General features: G+C 42.0%; 1 protein-coding gene across 1 annotated transcript in view; it reads right to left on the bottom strand.

The window, feature by feature from the left end:
• The window catches only part of spata5 (spermatogenesis associated 5), a 121082-nt gene that overhangs the window by 88631 nt on the left and 13382 nt on the right, over positions 1-19069 (bottom strand). The window contains exons 11-12 of the mRNA XM_037780222.1: positions 10099-10253; positions 2136-2345 (exon numbers count right to left, since the gene is read on the bottom strand). Coding sequence (XP_037636150.1) covers positions 2136-2345; positions 10099-10253 — 365 coding nt within the window. The remainder of the gene's footprint in view (positions 1-2135; positions 2346-10098; positions 10254-19069) is intronic.

Here is a 19069-nt window from a genome sequence, read left to right as displayed (position 1 = left end):
TTGCTGACAAAGAGGAGGAAGAAGAAGATTAAGCCATTTTTCTAATTGTTTAGGCATTTCAGTGTGGACAGGAAACCTTTCCGAAATATCACAAAGAAACGTACGCTGCGTGTTGTTTTAACTGCATTTTTTCAGATTTAGTGTGAACATTGTCTACAAATACTGCCACAAAATGCTCTGCTTCTACTACTCCACCCAACACTACTGTACTTGCACTAGTCCCACCACTAATATTACTTTTATTACTATTACTAGTACTACTAACTGAACCCTCTCGCTGTCCTTCAGTCCATTCCTCCCTCGTCTCTCCTTCACTCTGAAGCAGATAAACATCCACTCAGCCCCTAAGAAGAACTTCCTCCCCTGCAATCCACCCTTTCAACACCTCTGGGCTGACGGAGGAGACGACACTTAACTCCCAGCCCTTTTGTCTCCTGCAGTAAGTGTGGAGGTTGACTCATTAATCCCAGGTTCCTCTCTCTGAGGCAGAGCCGAGGGCTGGACACCATGACTTTTAAAACCATTGACAGTGTAGAGATACGAGCTGTGTGTGTGTGTGTGTTTGTGTGCATCTGCGGGTGTGTAAGTGTGTTTGAGCGGCTGCAGTGGGAGGAAACTGAAATTGACAAGATGATAATAGGGCTTTTTCACACAGAGGAAACAGGCTGAGCCTTAAAGTATCCACATTTAAATCTGGATAACGTATCTATGTCAAAGCAACCGCTGCACTGGAAAAACCTGATACTGTTATTGCAGATGCTGGAGAGCAGCTTTCAGCAGGAAGGGCAGGATGTTTTTTAACCTTTTCATAAAGACTCGAAAACTGCTGTACAAGATTAAAGTACAAATCATCTTGGTATCAAACACAAAAAAAACGACAACGATAATGTCCCCAACACTAGAGTGGAAGTGAAAACATTTTGAATTTTAGCTATATCTGAAATGCATTTATCCAAATATACATCCTTTCCCCATTATTTAAGATTTACAATTGCACATATAAATTTAAGGTCAGTCTGAAGTTGGTCAGGATAAGAGCAAATTTGAGATGTAATTGCAGCATTAAGAAAAAAACTATGTTTCAAGAAAACCCAAAGTCTTTGTCCCTACCGCAACATCATAAAGCAAAATAAAACAAAACAAACAAAAACAAGCTCTGTGGTGTCTTAATGATGCTGGTTGAGGGATTCTGTCGAAGCTTTTCTGTCTCGCATGGCAACAGCTTTGGAAATGTTTACCGATCAAAAAAATTCAACAAGCTGATCAATCAATCTCTGTCAACCGGGCCTGAATGGGCAGAGGAGCGGGTGACAGAGGGGGTGGCAGAGAGGATGGGGTGATGAATGAGAGGGGACAAACACGGGGGTCAAAGGTCAGACAGGGAAGCTTTCTGCAGAGGAAGTCGGGCAGTCAGACCGCCTCCAGGTCATCAGAGAAACATCTCCACTAGTACTTTGGCACATTCGATATACTGCGTACATTGACTCACCTGTTGGCCATCCATTACAGAACTATGTGTTGGGACATACTAAATCTTTTTCATATTAAATACTATGTTAGTATGTTCTTTTGGAGAATGTGTATTCTTCGGTGGAGGAAAATTCAAAGGGAGGGACACACATGCGTTAACATACACATGCAAGCACTTTTGAACTTCAAAATGATCTTCTACCGCTCTTTATTAGGACAGGTAAGAAGAGTGTTTTATTGCAAATCACTTTCATTTCGACAACTTTCCTTTGGTTAGATGGTTGCTGGTAAAGTCTGGGGAATTGGCAATGCAATGTGCACCGATTATGTTAAGTTTCCTACAAAGGTTGAGCTAAAATGGCATCGACTATGAGATGAGATTGAATCAATTAATCATCAAGCTGATCATCACTTCTGAAAACTTGCTCACAACATGTTGGACATCACAAAACCCGTTTTTGGATTAGCTCCATTCCTTTGTTTCCCACTGAGTCATAATGCAGTGTGTTGGCAGATCATTCAACCAGAATATGATGTGAAATGTTCCCAGCATCATCGCACACCAGAAAAATAAAGTATGATTTTGATCTTGTCAAGACAAAAAAGACAAAAGATATCATTCCTAGAAAATGACTTAGAATTATGACTCGTTGATGAAAACTTACTTTAATAGCCAGGAAGTTGAGTCCACTTTCATTAGCCAAGGCTTTGGCTATCATGGTCTTGGAGCAGCCTGGGGGCCCGTACAGCAGGACTCCTTTAGGTGGCTGGATCCCCATGCGGGTGAAGGCTTCAGGGTGCCTCAGAGGCCACTCCACGGCCTGTTTCAGTTTCAGCTTCACCTCCTCCATCCCGCCGACATCCGACCAGCGGACCTGCAAGGAGCAGACGAGGTAAAATCAGGAAACTTTTTTGTTTTTTAAGCTGAAAAACAGAAATGTTTTATTGTTATTATTATTATTATTATTATGTACATTTACGTTGCAGTGCTGTGGCAAGCTAGATTCAAGATTCGTTATTGTCACGACCATAGAACTCGGCATATATGGAAGCAAAATATCGTTCTCCCCAACAATGTATACAACAGATGAGACACAACATTAAAAGAAGTCGCTAAAGACATAGCTTAAAGAGACAGGTATATACAAAATATACAGTAATCACAGATATTAAATACAATGAATATATGTAATTCAAAAGCTATACATGATGTAAAAATACAATAGATGAAATGCTAATTGTTTTCCAAATACACAGACAAATCAATATCTCATAAACCTTAGCATTTCATGTAACTTCAAGGTTCCATGAATGCAACATAAGAGGTGGCATCCAGTAGGATTCAACCAAATCAGTTTTTCAAGGCCAATTTAATAGCAGTGTGTTTGATTTAAGCTGATGAGTACACATAGTGTTTGTACTAAAAAATAAGCATTTGACCATGATGCAGATATATACACTGGTTTAAAATACTTATGAATAATAGAAGACAAGTGTAAAGGAAAATAATCACACTCATAGCCATTATGCAAAAAAATATTTAATAAATAAATTACCAACGATTTGAAATTAAATAATTTTTTTGCGTCGTGATTACGAGTGTGACTATTTTTTCCTTTACTCTTGTATTTTCACTGTGGTCAGCAACTCTCCAACACTGGTGTGCATTCCTCCTCTCTCTCATGTTGATAATATTAAAATATAAAAATGATAATGAGGAAGAAGAAGAGGATGACAACGAAATAGAAGACAAAGACGACAACAACAAAGAAATAGAAGTTGAAGAAGAGGAAGATGACAAAGAGGTAGAAGTAGTAGAAGAAGGAGATGATGATGATGACGATGCAGGACAGCAGAAGATACAGCTGTATCAGTAGAAGATTTTGTAGTAAAAAAGAAGAAGCAGAAGTAGAAGAACGACAAGTAGTAATGGAAGAAGTAAAAGAGGACGTAGTAGTACAAGAAGAAGTCGAAGAAGAAGATGGAGATCCTGTCTGGAATCCGATCAAAATGCTGAATTAGATTGCATCAGGTCCAGTGGTATTAATCAATAACACAATAACATGCAATCAAACAAAATGCATCACATGTATTAAACTGGAGGTGGACAACAATGAGAGGCCAAGTACTAATAAATGATCAACATCGGTCTAATATACAGCTCTAACTCACTCCGGATCTTCTGAAGTATCATTCAGTTCTAATCTGCGGCAGCTCAAACACAAACACATCGCCAACAATAAATGCAACAGACCAAACAAACTCTGATTGCACGCTGATGTCACGGATGTTCTCATGTAACCCACACGGACGACCTTTTTAACTTTCTGACCGCCCGAGTAGATTGCAGAAGTTCTTCCAGGCGGGTGACGGGGTCGGGATGTGTGGGAGGAGAGGAGGGAAGTGAACTAATATAAAAGCATATTTGGAAGGAGATGGAGGAACTGTGGACTCGAGGTTGAATCAGGGAGACTCTGGACGGAGCGAACAACAACAGACGGAGTCGGCCAACAGCTGTCTGTCTGACAGATGGAAGGAGGGAGGAAGGGAGGAGAGTCCGGCAGTGGACAACCGGAGGAGATAAAGCAGATAAGAAGAGAAGCCCTCATCCAAAACCCTCTCTCTCTCTCTCATCCTTCCTGTCTCGTTCTTCATTACAAATCCATTATTTCCTTCCTCCTCCCACATCTTTCGATCTTGTTTTTGATCTACCTTCATAACCTCTCTTTCTCCGTATCTTTTCGTTTTATCTCCTGCACTCCTTTCCTTTTGTCTCTCTCTCTCTCTTTAAGTACATTTACATGCACAGAATAAACCAGGTTATACTGAGGGAAATCAGGTTATACAGGAAGTCATACAATGTGTTTACATGCCCTGTAGTAGCCTGGTAATCAGATTTCTCCCCCCATCCCTGACCTTATTTTGAACAATGCCTTATTTTAAAGGAGCACTCCGGTAATTTCACACATTGAGGTCTGTTTACTTGTCAGAGAGAGTACTACACATGTAAAAAACAGCTGGATATTCATATTTGACAACCTTGAGACCTTAAAAAAAGGGAGGATTTCAAAACCAAAGTGGGGTGTCATACAAATTTGAGTTTCAGAGACTGTTTCCTGCATTCTGGTGACTTTAAAACAGGAGGATACGTTACTACGATGATCTTTCCTCTCATCCCACCTCTCTGTTGTCACAGCGATTCACTCCTTGTCTGTTGTCATGCACGTGTATGTATAAAATGCCCATTAGAAGCCAGGTTATGTGTATATATGGCCAAGAAACCAGCAGGAGAAATCTTGCTTGAAAGTTTCTCTAACTCCTCCCCTGATTACTGAAACCAGGTTTTGTGTATTTAATGTAGAAATCAGGTTTAGTGCTGAAATGATTTGTTGAATAATCAATCATTTGATTCACAGAAAATGTATCCAAAATCATTTTTGAGACAAAACAATGATTGCAAACTAAATATGTTTTAGTTCTGAACTTAGTTCTGAATGTTGATGGGTCACATGGACAAAAATAATCAAAATAATCCCTAGTTGCAGCCCAAATCAGATAACTGCAGAAAGCCAACAGTGCATGTAAATGCAGTGTTCCTCTGCCTTCCTTTCCTCTCTTTCCCCCCATCTTTTGGTTTCTTATCTGTCTTTCTTCTCTCACTTGACCCTCACTATCACGCCATCTCTCTCCCTTAAATACTGCTTACCACTCTCCTTTCTCCTCTTTTTCACTTCTTCCTCTCTCTCTCTCTCTCTCTCTCTCTCTCTCCCCCCCCCCTCCCTCACACTCCTCCTGCTCTCCATCCAGAGGTAACACATCCCAGGCCACCGGCGCTGTCTCCGGGGAACGAAGCACCTAATGGAAACCTGGCGTCTGGCCACATACTGTAAATACCGAACAATTTATGGACAGCGCCGAGCGAGAGAGGGGAAAGGACGGATGCAGGGGAGGGGAGGGAGGAGAGGAGAGGAAGGGAGAGAGAGAGAGGAGTGTTGCAGAGATGAGGAGATAGGCCGGAAGCAGGCGAGCGAACCAGAACGCTCATTTGAAGGCCCAGAGAGGGATGAAATGAAATAAAAAGTGCAGCGAGATGAAAGCAACAGTAAAACAGGCTTATAGAGAGAAATGGAGGAAACAGGTGAGCAGGAGAAAGACAGGTAAAGTGATGGATGAGGAATGAAGAAAAGAAAAGAAGACAGAAAAGAGGTGATACAAAAAGAGGTTTTGTGGCTGTACAGCAGGAAGCATTTTAATGGACAATGATATGCAAGAGGCTGAATTCAATGTGGACTTAAACCATTTCAAAGGTGATGTCGTGAAGTGAAGGTATCACTGTTGTCAATCAACCGATGGAGTTAACTCAACATGGACAAGAGTTCTTCCAGTGCTCAAAGTAATTGAAAGTTTGTATAGTTTCATGACAACTGAGAAACCTTATTCTGCTGATCTGTGATACTGTCAATGTTTATTATCAGTAGGCATTTAAAGTGACCTCATTGGTTCCTAAAAAATACAGGGCTTTCACCCAGGAGATCGATGTCCGTGTCCCCCGTGAAACCAAAAGTCAACGTTGATATTATTTGTCACGTAACTTCCATACTTAAGTTACGACACTTTCGGTGTTGTTTTAACCCAAACCACAATCTTTTCCTAAGCCTAACTAAGTAGTTTTGTTGCCTAAGTCTAACCAAGTCGATCTTATCTAACCTAACTAAGTAGTTTTATTTTGAAAAGACTGGAACGGAAATAAAAAAGCATGAAAAATACGTTGTTGAAATTTGTGCTGAGCGTCACAAACAAAAGGGAAGTTTGTGTCTACGTACACGAATCAAATAGATTAAAGTTCGTGACTATTTCACAAACTGCCGTGAGACTGTGTCTGTAATCAATAAGCTAAAGTAGCAAGACAACTGATAATGTACTTCCTGTACAGGCCTTGTACAAAAGTTGTCCCATGTCACACCTCAGTAAACATTTATAGGATTTGTGACATAACGGCTTTCCCAATATTATATGAAGTGTCTTTATGTGGTAAGTAAGGGTGGACAATGCGGTAGACAAATTCTTATCATTTGTGGCCAAACTGTAGTGACACTACTATCTGAACCAGATTTAGAGGTTTTGGGGGTTTAAATGGACTTTATCCTCTGAGTTTACCAACAACATCCACAGACCTGCCAATCACCTCTTTCCGCCGAGGAAGCAGATGTGCAACACACCACTACAAAGTCTCATCTTCCCCCTTTTGGTTGCATTTTTTGGTTGCGTCGCTGCAGACTTAACGGAGTCATTGTAAGAAATAACAATGTAAAGTAACATTAATTGCAAGGTGCTTTTTGTCACGAACGACGCGTCTGTGGAATTAGAAGGCAGTGTTTTGACTCACACCTCGCTGTGCTGCGTTTTTCCCCCCCTTCTTCCCTCCCTTCCTTTTTGTACGAGACCCAGTTATTATCTTTTACTGTTGTTTTCTGAACTTTACAAGGGGCCTCTCAGGCTCTGGTCCTTTGATGGGGTTGAAAGGAGGGTGTGGGGGACTTCTCAGACAAAAAAACTCAACGGAGACGAGGAGTAAGTTTAAAAGGAGGAATAAACGGGCTTGTTATACAGCTGCCAAATGAAAATATTAAAGCCAGACTGCACAGTGGAAGATGATTATTTTAAATAAAAAAAAAGCAATGCTGGGTAAACAGGAAAGATGTCAAAAAGAGGAAGAGTGTCTTGTCACAAAACAAACAAAGGATTAAGAACGAACTTTCAATTCATATATAAATATAACATAAATCGAGAGGCGTAATCTGCAAAACTCAAACCTCTAGATACGTGATCTGAGAAGGTTTCTGAGGAACTCGAGGCGTGTATTCATCCGGCACCACTGGAAGTTTCTTATATAAAATGGATTAGAAACAAATGTTTGCACTCATGTGGATATAATCAAGTCCGGGGCTCTGCGGCTGGCCTTTCAGCTGAGCTGCGCTAGGGGGATAGAAAAAAAAAATAAAAAATTCCAAACTCAAACTCACTCCTCTCTCTTGTTTCCAGGAACCGGCCGCAAGGACTGAACGTCTCTGGGTGAGCTCAGTGCAGAGTGTTGCAGAGAGGAGAGGAGAGGAGAGGGGAGGCGGGTGGGGGTGAAGGGATAGGAAGGACATTTCTTCTTCTTCTTCTTCTTCTTCTCCTCTTTCTCTTTTTTTGGTTGCTGGCAGGAACCGTCAGCGACCCGATCTGCTTTCAATTACCGGTGGAGGATGATGTTAGCCCTCTTCCTGTCCGTTATGTCTTGCACATGCAAACTCCAAAACATCCTGGAGTCTCACCACTGTCCTCTCATCCCTCCATCCCCTCCCTCTCTCTCTCTCTTTCTCTCTCCATCCGCTGAGAGCAAAGTGATTCATCTTCATTGCATTGGAGGGTAAAATAGCCACGGGGTCATTTCCACTCTTCCTCGGCCTGACCCCATCTTTTAAGTGCTGGTGATTCAGTGGTCAGTGGTCCACAGAGCAGTTAAGGGATTTTTCTGAATGCACATTAGAGGGAGAGGGAGCTGCTGTTGATGAGTTTTTCTTGTGGTAATAAGCGGCGACGCTGTTTGGGTTAGAAATTTGTTTTGTGCTTCAAATGAAGCGAAGACTGAGTGATGTAAACCAGTCTGCTTCCTCGCAGGGCCATTGCACGGTTGAATGCAACTGAGACACAACTAATGCTGATTACAAACAAAGGATCCAATACAGATTGTATCATTAAGGATGATGTCATCATTTAGGCAGCCAAGCCTCTTAACGATTTTTTGTTGCATGATTTTCCCCTCAGTAGTGTATGACATGTAGCACTCAGCCTCGGTTGAAATGTAACCAAATGTTTTTTTCTTCTTTTTTCCCTCTCAGGGTGCTTTCACAAGCTATGGTCGGTTTGGCTGGTCCGAATCAGAGTGAATTTGATACGTTTGGTTAGTTTTCTATTTAATCTGGTTTGGTTTTACAGTGCACAAATTAAAGTGGACCAAATCATTTAAAAAATATTAGCTGAGAGGTTTGAGAGTTTTTTCACTTTGACTTGGCACTGTTCTACCGTGCGCACAAATCCCTTCTCCTCCAGTTTATCTCAAATGACTTTATAAACGTCACTATTTTAGCGGACTTTATTTAGCACATTCTGTATGTTTTCTTCGGACTTCTGCAGAAGTCCAGGTCAGTCCTCTCCCACTCACGTTAACCTGTCGTTTACCTGTGTCCATTTCAACAAATGCCCACACAGGCAGTCTGTTTTGGTTCACTTCCTGCAATTGGGTCAGATTATGTTCTCACTATAATCAAACTTCACTAGGGTTTGCTAGGAAATGGTTATTATAAATGGTTATTTTGGTCTGCACCAGAGTACGTTCACAACTGCCCAAACAAACCGCACCAGAGTTTGATTAAAACGGACAAAATGTTGGCTTGTGAAAGCGCCCTCAGATAGTTTTTTTGTTTTTTTTCTCTGAGGAACATTTCGAAACTTAATTGCATCTCAAGCTGAGAAGGAGATGATCATTCATTCTCTTCTCTTTAACTCTCTATTCACTTCCCCTTTTGACCAGGTCCTCGAAAATGTCTTATGTAACACAAATCTTGAGTGCAGAGTGGCGGCTTTTAGCTGGCCAGTTGGGCACGCTCACATTCACAGACATGTACTAAAAGCATGCGCGGCCGGCCTGGACTCTTACATGTGTCAGCTCATAGCCTTCTATCACCAGCAGATCTCAGAGGTCTTCTGATCACGGCTCACTGTACCTTGCTCCAGGCTGAAACTTTGTGGTTGTGGCTCCTAAACCTTGGAACTCCATCCCTTTGGATCAGAGATCTGTGTACACCTTTGAAAAGCATCTCTAGACTCACCTGTTTACACTTAGGTTTCATTATTTATACTATACATGTATAGTCTTATTGAGTCTGTATTTCGTGTCTGTTGCTTTTGTCTTTTACTATGATGCACTTTGTGCTGGTGCTAATAAACTTTAATGACTTCTTTTGACCAGCTGCATTTCTTTAACGCCTCTTGGCTAACTTAACACAAAACACAGACACATTTTGGCAAGATTCAAGAATTATATCTGTCAGGCCTGGAAGCCATCAATTTTCCAATTTTATGTCTTTTCTTTTTATTCCCTGACTACAATAACTGCAGACAGCCCTTCATTAACACTGCTGTTTTCCACAGAAGGATGTTTCCCAGAGGACCAGGAACCATTTCAGGAACCTTTCCTGTGTTCCGACCAGTGGAACAAGGGATTATATTTAGCTCTTCTGCCATAGTTCCTGGTGCAAAAAAAGTCCCTGCTCCGGAAGTAGTACTTTCTGACGGCCCTGGAACTATTGGGGCAGAGTTTGCAATGTGCATGCCGCCTGAATGATTGGTCAAACGAACCAGCCGAAGCTACAACTTAACTCGATGCAGTAAGGAAGCACCGAGTTCCATTAGTATCAATATTAGGACGAAGGAAAGACATTTTTGCATCGTTTCTCGCGTTTAAAAACAAAACTATGTTGTTGGCTTTCCAGCTAGTCTAACAACAGAAAGAGATGGTGTGTTCATGAGTGAATGAGGGAGATGGAGAGAAAAGGGCGCGGTGATTGAAAGAGGTTACTGTACCTTGGGGACATCGATGGCGACCTCCCTCATGGCGCTTGGCTTCACAACAGACATGGCCCACTGGAGGTCCTGCAGAGTGACGGTCACCTTCCCCGTCAGCTGCTGGTCGGATGGTTGGTGTGAACTTCCCAGCGCTCGCCTCAGTGCACGCAAACCTGCAGAAAGAGGGTTTACACAGTTCAGCTAGACTAAAAAAAAAAAAAATAATAATAATGCCACGGCTTAAAGAGATGGAAAAGAGTCAAGTTTTGGGTAAATTCAGGTCCACATGTTACAATAGAAAGGGTGAATCATTTAGAAAATAAAAGTCTGTAATTTGGAGAATAAATAGGGATTTGAAACTACTGTTTGTTTGCCTAAAGAAGCAATGCTAGTGTTGTTGTGGCTTTAAGGTTTTCATTGCATGAAACCAGTCCAACTTTTTACTCAAAACATTCAGGCTCGTACACGCTGGGATGATACACGCCTAGCGAATGTAAATCTCAAAATGAACACTAATTCCTCTTTTGACCGCGGAAATAATTGGGCCTGCATTATTGGGGAGAAAAGAGAGTAGGCCAAAGGGAAGGGAAGTGTAATTGAAGCACTTAAGGTTTGAATACCCCTCAGCATTTGAACAAAAAGAAGACAGCAAAACAAACATTGATGTGTCAATATCACGAACACGCCTTTGTTTCGCCTTGCAAAAGAGGCCAGAGCAGATTGATGTGAAGGAGAAAGATCTGGGCACAGACTCTGCAAAATGTGGAAGTGATGAGTGAGTACGGAAATACAACACATATTTCTAAAGCAGAAGTCACAAAAAAGATTGTATTCATTCACAGGAAAGGTAATTAAACATGCACGCTCTTCCTGCTTCGTGCTTATAAAGCTGTTAAGTGTATTCCAGGCATCCAGTGTTCCAAAAGTAAAAGTCCTATTCATGTTCTGCATAGTTAGGTAACTGCCAGTTGGAGCACTTCCAAGGCTTTGATGGACATGAAACTCTCCTGGTTGAATCATCTGTACAAAAGATGAGCAGCTGTGTCAGAATATGTGATTATTTGATCAAAAGTCACAAGCCTGTGTGAATAGAACAGTACGGCGAGAAGTCAACAACAAAACCTCCAATCACTTTGCTTAAAATGATGTTACCTGCTAAAGCTAAAGGTTATGCTTTGTGGAAACATTCAGCTGTTTAAAGAAGTTCACTTTTAGATTATGGGTAAATATTGGACGAATACAGCAAAGTGTTATGTTTCCAATTACATAGCGTTCTGCGTTTGTTACAGCTCTGATTTGCTGAACTAGTTTCTTCTCCATAGCAATTGTTGTGAGGATAAGCCAAGTTCTACACGACTTCCAAAGTCGTCAGATCGCTGCAGTGTTCACACTACACAACTTGCTGTCTTGTAATCGGGAGTCTTCAAGTCATTGTGGTTTCCACAGTACATGACTGACCGGCGACAAGGAGTCACAAACTACAAGTTCTTTCACCGGGAGGAATACCTCATGAGGTTTCCAAACTGTATGCGTACAGTTACCCCTCCACCAAATTTCCCCTCAACCCATGTTTTACACTCTCATAGGCTGTATTTCCCCAGATATTTAGCCTGCTAGATATCTGGGAAGCTTTGGGATGCGTTTGGAATATGTTTGGGATGCGTCTGCGATGCATCAGCAAGCCTCTCAACTAACGGCTTGGAACAGTTCACACATAGTGTTTGAGTGCCGATTTGAGAGCGCCGAGCCAACGCAGATTTGCATCTGATCCTGGGTTTTTGTCGGGGCGCTCCAAAAACTGTCGGCGAGTGGAAAATCAAGGCTAAACTTGTGTAGTGTGAAGTAGACATTACTGTAGGTTCATAGGTATTGTTGTATCCAGAGCCATCCACCATGCCAATGTGAGAATGTGAAAAAACAAACAGATATAAAAACACAATTTCTCAAAAAGTTGAAATAATCAGGTCATGAAAAACTTTAGATTTTGTTGCAAAACGTGAAAATATAAATTAACGGTGTTCATTTTGGTTTCTTTGGCAAGTGACCATGGTATAAGCGGGATAATGCCCTTCAAGGTGTCCATAATCAGGAATTAATGGACTAAATTAATGGAAGCAACTGCGCATCAGACGGATCTGTCTTCCCCGTCAGCAAATAATTCCTGATAAAGGACACCTCAACTGGCATTGTCCTTTACGTAAATTAGCAGCTCCTCTGACTTCCCAACTGTATTCGGCTACAGTTCACCCTTTGTCTCTGGAGATCTGCATGGTAAAGCTTCTTGGTCTTCTATTGTTGGACGCCAAGCAGTTGCAATCAAGTGCCTTGCTCAAAAGAAGCTATGTAAGCAGCATTGCTGCAGGAATGTCTTTTTTTCCTTCCAGTCTTTTAAAGTCAGTCAGAAGATTTAAACCAATGACCTTCCTGTCATAGGACTTCTGTTTCAACAACCACTTGAGTTCTTATCTCTGTCAGAGAGGAAATGAAGATTGATTAAGGACCTTTTTTTCTGCAGCTAGTCATCAGCTAAGAATGTTATTCAGATTTAAATTCTGTTGTGAGGAGAGTTTGTGACATTCCCAAAAAGAGTTTCCAAAATCATAGCAAAAGCCTGATATGCTGGTCACCATCTGCAACCGTATGCAAACATTTACAACTTCCCTGAGAGAACCAGTTAAGTGCACAATCTTATTGGTCTTTTTCTGCTTGTAATTTCCTCCAATTCACATTACAGAAAAACAGCGCCTGCTGGTTGCAATATTGCACGCAATCATTACTAAATAGGCCGAGAAAAATGTGTGAGAAAAGTAGAGCTACGACAATGCAGCAACCGCCATGTGTGCATCCAGCTTGCATCCAGCTGTGCAGATTTAACCCCTACAGGTGGGAGGACAGGTCTTCTCTGAGTGAATTACATGCTAAATGTGGACAATGATTAGTAGTTACAAAACCAGCCCACAACCGCGTTTCCAACCCCAGTGTTGGGTAACAGCATATTAGACACACAACCATTCCCGATGCACATGTGCACACATCACACGGACGCACACACAGAAACTTTTGGCTTCCTCTTCTAAGCTAAAGGGGGGGGATCTGGGCAGGAGTTGGGGTGGCGAGGGCTGGAGGAGAACGGACGTGGTCCAGGGCTGGAGGCCAGGGAGCAGACGAGAGGGGATTTACGATCAGACAAGACTGCATCCTGTTTATATTTTCCAGGACCCGTCCGACTAGGCGAGGGACGGACAGGCCGACGGAGAAGAAGAGGAGAAGGAGAAACACAATCAATGCAAGCAGGTTTGTCTTCTGTGAGCACGCCAAGCTGAGGTCAATGTGTTCCCCAGTCCCGGCCGCCCGGTGTATGATGTCTCTTTCTAGCTCTTTCACTCTCTATCCCCGTCCACCCACCCCTCCTTCTTGCTCTCGATCCCCAGAGGTCCAAACATCCCATCATTCCACCTGGCTGCTGCTTCAGCTCTTCATCTGCGTTAAAGCTTCAGACCAGCGCTGCTCGATACTGCACAAAAACATCTGGTCCGAGCGGAGGGGACAAAGCAAGACAAGACAGGATGTGGAAGGAAGCTGGGGCGAGGAGGGAGATGAGGAGCACCAGCCACAACACCATATGCACTAACCCCAAACCATCAGCTGCCTGCCCTGTGAAGGTGGAGGGCCTCAGCCTCCTTCAGGGCTGAGAGGATGATGGGACAGGGGAGAAAACCCGAGAGACAGCTGCATTCTGATCATAAAGAAGACCCACAAGGGGATAAACCTCCAGCATGCTTATCCAGTCTTAAGCTTTTATAGAGAATTACTCATTTTTACATTGAGAACAAAAGCACACATAATGTGAAATGTTATGTTCAGGGTCCCGTAAAGAGAATCCATAGATGTATACTTAGGTAGACAATATAGTAAACACAGCTACACACAAGAAGAACCATGTCTTTAATATTTTTTTAAGAAAATTCTTTAGATTTAGGCAATAAAATTACAACTTCTTTAGGTTTAGGCAAAAAAAAACTACAACTTCTTTAGGTTTAGGGAAAACATTGTGTTTTGGGTTAAAATAACTATGAACACAAAGACAACTACACATTGTTGCGATTATAGCGACTGATAAAGCCTATTAATAGCCTGACAACAGTCTAATCTGCTGCATTTAGAACATATGCAACTAATTTAGAAAAAGCTTTGATAGGTCTTTTGCAGCGTCGAAATATTATGCTTTATTAGAGTAAAAAACTTTTTTGGCTTTTTTCCATGACAAATGTGGAGGTCTTGCAGACTCTACATTTCTGCAAAAAGTTTTATTTCTAGATTTTAATCCTCAACCCAGCACCTAAAGTTACATGATAGTTTATAGCACTAAGTGCAGACTGACAGCTATAGTTTAAAGGCTCTAGTCAATAGTATGGCTGCACACAAGCCCTGGGGACTGAAAAAAGCAGCTGACAAATGTTTAATAAAAGTTTCACCAAGAATCATCTAACTGTCTAGAGTGAATCTAGCACTTTTCCAGCAGTAATGAAAAGCCTCGTAGAGAAACAGCCCGACCGGAGGGGAAATGGGGTTCATAAGCCGCAGAGCTCTGAGTGCAGCCTGGACACCCGGAGGGCAGCGGAAACTTGATTCAACGATGTGACTTTAACATTTTGCTTCAGGGATTCTCTCTCTCCTGACTGCTCTTGGCTGACTCCAAGCACACATTTGGTTTAGTTATGAAAACATCCGATGGGAAGGGAGGAGGGAAAAAAAGAGGCAACACAACACAATTTAATCTGAACCTTATGTGGACTCATTTTCTTCTTCTACTTTTTTTGCACTCCGTCTTTCCAGAATGCTTCAAATTTGCCAGAGATCTAGAGGGAATTGAGAGAAAAAGGGGCCCCCTAAATGTACAAGAATGCACATTTGCAAAACATCACACCAGGGCCTAAACTAGGTATGGAAGAGAAGGAAGAACTCATTTCATAGAGTTGAAACTGGCCGGGGAGAAGAGAGGAGAACGGTTATTTGTGGTTTTTCAACAAGGATGGTCTTAATTATGTGGGAAATCAAGGCCTCCTCTTTGGAGGTCACCTCCGCTGACCCTCACACCAAATTGGCCCCCTGTACTAAACAATCAAACCCCTGAATACAAAACATTATACCCAGAGATATTCAAACTTGTGATGGCACCACAAGTACCTTCAAATATTCCTACAGACTTTGATGCAGCCAATATTTAGATGAAGTTCCAACAAGCATCAAATGATCCATAAATCAACATCTATCAGTGACCAAGACTGGGAGAATGACTTGGAGCTGTATGTTTGTACGGTCATAGTTGTGCACACCGGAAATCATGAGCACCTGCGCCAGTAATTACTGAGCCTTTGATATTCATTAATACCCATGTCTGACCCATCTGGATACATGTGCGCTCGTCACCACAACAGAGGGAGCACATACTGTACACTAGGGATGTCCCAAACTAATCCTTAGGATCGGGAACAAGGTTGACCAAAAACTGGGAAACAAAAGAAGGTGCAGCAGACAGCAGTTTTAGTGAATGATATATCAGTATGCACCAGCAATGCAAGAGCATCCTTTGCTGGTTAGGGGTAAAAAAAGGTTGGTTTGCCACCACTTCAGCAGCATTTCTCCAGTGCGCCAAAAAGCTGCTTTTGATCATGCTGGGGTTGAAAAGAGGCCGTCGAAATCCTGTCCAAGCCTTCCAGTCACAACAGGTCTACAATAGAGCCTAGATAATAAGTTGGCCTGACATATATCAGCCAATGTTAGCATATCACAGATATCCAGGTATCGGCATGTATGTCAGCGGATAGGTAACATGAAATTGCAGTAGAAAAAATATGAGATATCCATATAAGATTTATCTACATTAGTTTGTCCACCATTCTTAAAGACAACTAATTTAAGGGATTATTGAAAAATATATGAGCGGCACTCCAAAACAAAAAAATTGCAGATGCATAATGATCCAAACCCGCCTCACAGCAAGAGGGTCGCCGGTTCAAACCCGGCTTGCGACCGTCCTGTGTGGAGTTTGCGTGTTAGCGTGGGTTTTTCTCCGCTGTCTCTGGATTTCTCCCGCCGTCCAAAGACATGCAGGTTAGGTTAATTGTTGACTCTAAATTGCCCGTAGGTGTGAATGTCCAATGTCAGCTGGGATCGGCTCCAGATGAATAATGGATGGATGGATTATTTAAATATATTTGTTGATGTGCTTATGTTGAAAAAAATAAATTGCAGATGCATAATGATCAAACTTCGTTAAACTCTCAAACCCTGATATTGACCTCAAAAATCCAGTATCAGTCAGGCTATAAACCACACTAAAGCTCCTCATGGGTATACAAAACACTATAGGACACTTATGTGCACTGTGCAGCTGTACAATGTAGTTTCATTCATGCAACTGCAAGTAAACTCAATGCAATGTCTGAGACTCGTTCTCAACTTCCAGGGAGGAAGAAAAGGTAGGAAGTGTACAGTAGGTTCCAGTAGAAGACTTCAAAAGGGAAAAACCTCACAGAGCTCCATTGTCAGAGACAGCAGATCATCACCCCGCAGAGTCCAGGAAGGTGTGTCAAAAGAAGTCCATCTGCACTTCAACAGTGCATTCCACATTTCAACAGGGAAGAATCAGGACTGTGTGTGTAGCGTTGTGTTGCATTGTGTATAGCGCTGCATCGAAACACCCACAAAATCAGGACGCGAGCTCTCCTGCGACGCTGTCCTCAGATGAATTGTGAAATACTTTGGGCATTACACCATTACAAAACTGCAGGAACGTTTTCATTACTCGCCGGGGCTTCCGGAACACTCTTTGCACCTGTATTTACAATACCCAACATCTGTTCCCGGAGCTGAAACACCGCAATAATATGTGCTCTTAAAGTGCACACACACACACAAACACACAGAGATGACAAAGACAAATACACGTGCTAACACACTCCAAACATGCGGAAAACGTGTGCAGGCATACACGCACACACACACATACACACACACACACACAGCTGTCACTGGGTAAAGGTAAGTGCCGGGGTTAAGGAGTACAAGCAGCACATTTCCGGATTTTATAAACAGAGGCCTCAAATAAACTTCACATGCTGATCCGACTGATATTTATGTGACCTGTCCTGAAATTCCTGAAGCGTCTTTAAAAGGACAGACGAGTTGGGAAAAGCGCTTTATAAGGCAAGGCTGCCGCTGTAAACATCAGCGAGCATTCAGCAGTGTTTGGCCCATTTAGTCTTCTACTGCAGGATTTATGTGAAACACACAAAACTCTGCTCATTTTCGCCGCCGTTTTTCTTCCTCGTTTGGACTCGGCGTAGTAAGTTATTTAGCTTTGGAGGACTGAAGTGTGTTAGCCGGATCACTTTGCGCAATTACCGAGTAAATCATTTAGGCCGTTTAGTCTAAGTTGGAGAAGTGGATGTTAAATATTGAGCCTGATCTTTGCCGTCAAATAAGAGGCGAACCAAAAAAGCTTTCAGCTGACAAAGTGCAGAGTTGTGTGTTTATTATTCCACATAATCAATTTTACTGGCCCTTTTTGTTCCAGTGGGCTTCCCCTGTTTAGAGAGGCTTGTAAACAGTGTGTCCGGATGTGGCACAAACCAAACAAGCACGCACACGCATACACACTCGAAACAAACGTGCGCCCTCACACACACAATTTGCACTGTTTAGACTGTGGAAATGAGTCATCTGCCAGCACCGGGATCAGTTGAACGCCGACAGGACGACAGAGAGACGCCCAGAGTCTCCACGAGACCACATGATAGCATCCAATACCACACAAAACACCTAGAGGGATTCATTATGAAGAGTTGTTTTGTATAATCTGTGTTGAGCTGGGAACAGGGTCAACGTAAAAGGGGGAAATAAGATCTGAAGAAATCAGTGCCTATGTGGTTACAACGGAGGAAATCCACTTCTGTTGGCTGTCTCTCTATCATTTGAATCACCTAATTTGCCTGTTTCTTCTTCTTCTACACTTCTATAAACCGTATACACAATAGATTTACATGCCAACTTTGGCTTTGTCATTCTAAAATGTTCTTAACTGATCTGAATCTGTAAATTCTAACACACAGATCTTAACTTTATGGCTTGTGATCCCTACCAGGCAGTCTATTTGTGACCACTTGTCTTGGTTAGGACCTCAGTAGTCATGTTTCTATTTAATTATCAAGAACATTTTAAGCAAACTTTTGGAATGTAGCAAAAAAGAAATATGAATTAGGAGCATTTCCATCAACTGGTTTGGAGTGAACAAACTAGGCTGTGTAGTTTCGTCATTAGTTGGCGGTATCGGCTACGCTTTACGCATGGCTGTAATCCGCCGGTAAACAGATTAGAAGAAGAAGTAGAGATTGCGAACAAGAAACAAAACAAGTCACCTTGGCCGATCTACGAGAGAAAAATGGAGAGAGGTCTTCAGGAATTTGTTTCAATTGGTCAAGTTTTTATTGTTCTGTCATGTCAGCTAGTATTGGCCATGTTTCATGCTGTCCAGGGACGATATTAATATATCAGAATGTATTCAGGAAAAGGCGTTTCCATATCCCATTTAGCGCATCAACTCTTTTTCAACTAACGCAATAACCACCTAACCCAAGCGTAAAAACTTTTTTTTTTGCAATCGAGGAAGTTTCATCATATTTTTCCGTTTGCGTACAGCTTTTCTGATGCAATACTTCAAAATGTATATAAAAATATGTGAATGGCAACATGGATATTGTGTACATCAACTGCGGTCAGTTCCACTAAAGAGTGATTTTTCTTTCACACAAGGTCACATTTTAGGTGAAGAAGATCAAAAATGTACATAACAAATATCTTACGTCTCTCTTATATCCCTTTAATAATCTCAAATTTATCTTGGAGCCCTAAAGGGGAACCACAGTTCTGACACTCAACTCCAGTGTTCTGCTGATGCCTTTTTTCTTTTTAAAGTTAGTTAATTTTC

The sequence above is a fragment of the Sebastes umbrosus genome, chromosome 9 (genome assembly GCF_015220745.1).
Source record: "Sebastes umbrosus isolate fSebUmb1 chromosome 9, fSebUmb1.pri, whole genome shotgun sequence".
Taxonomy (NCBI): Eukaryota; Metazoa; Chordata; class Actinopteri; order Perciformes; family Sebastidae; genus Sebastes; species Sebastes umbrosus.
The sequence above is the reverse complement of the archived record's forward strand: the minus strand, read 5'-3'. Positions and strand labels throughout refer to the sequence as shown.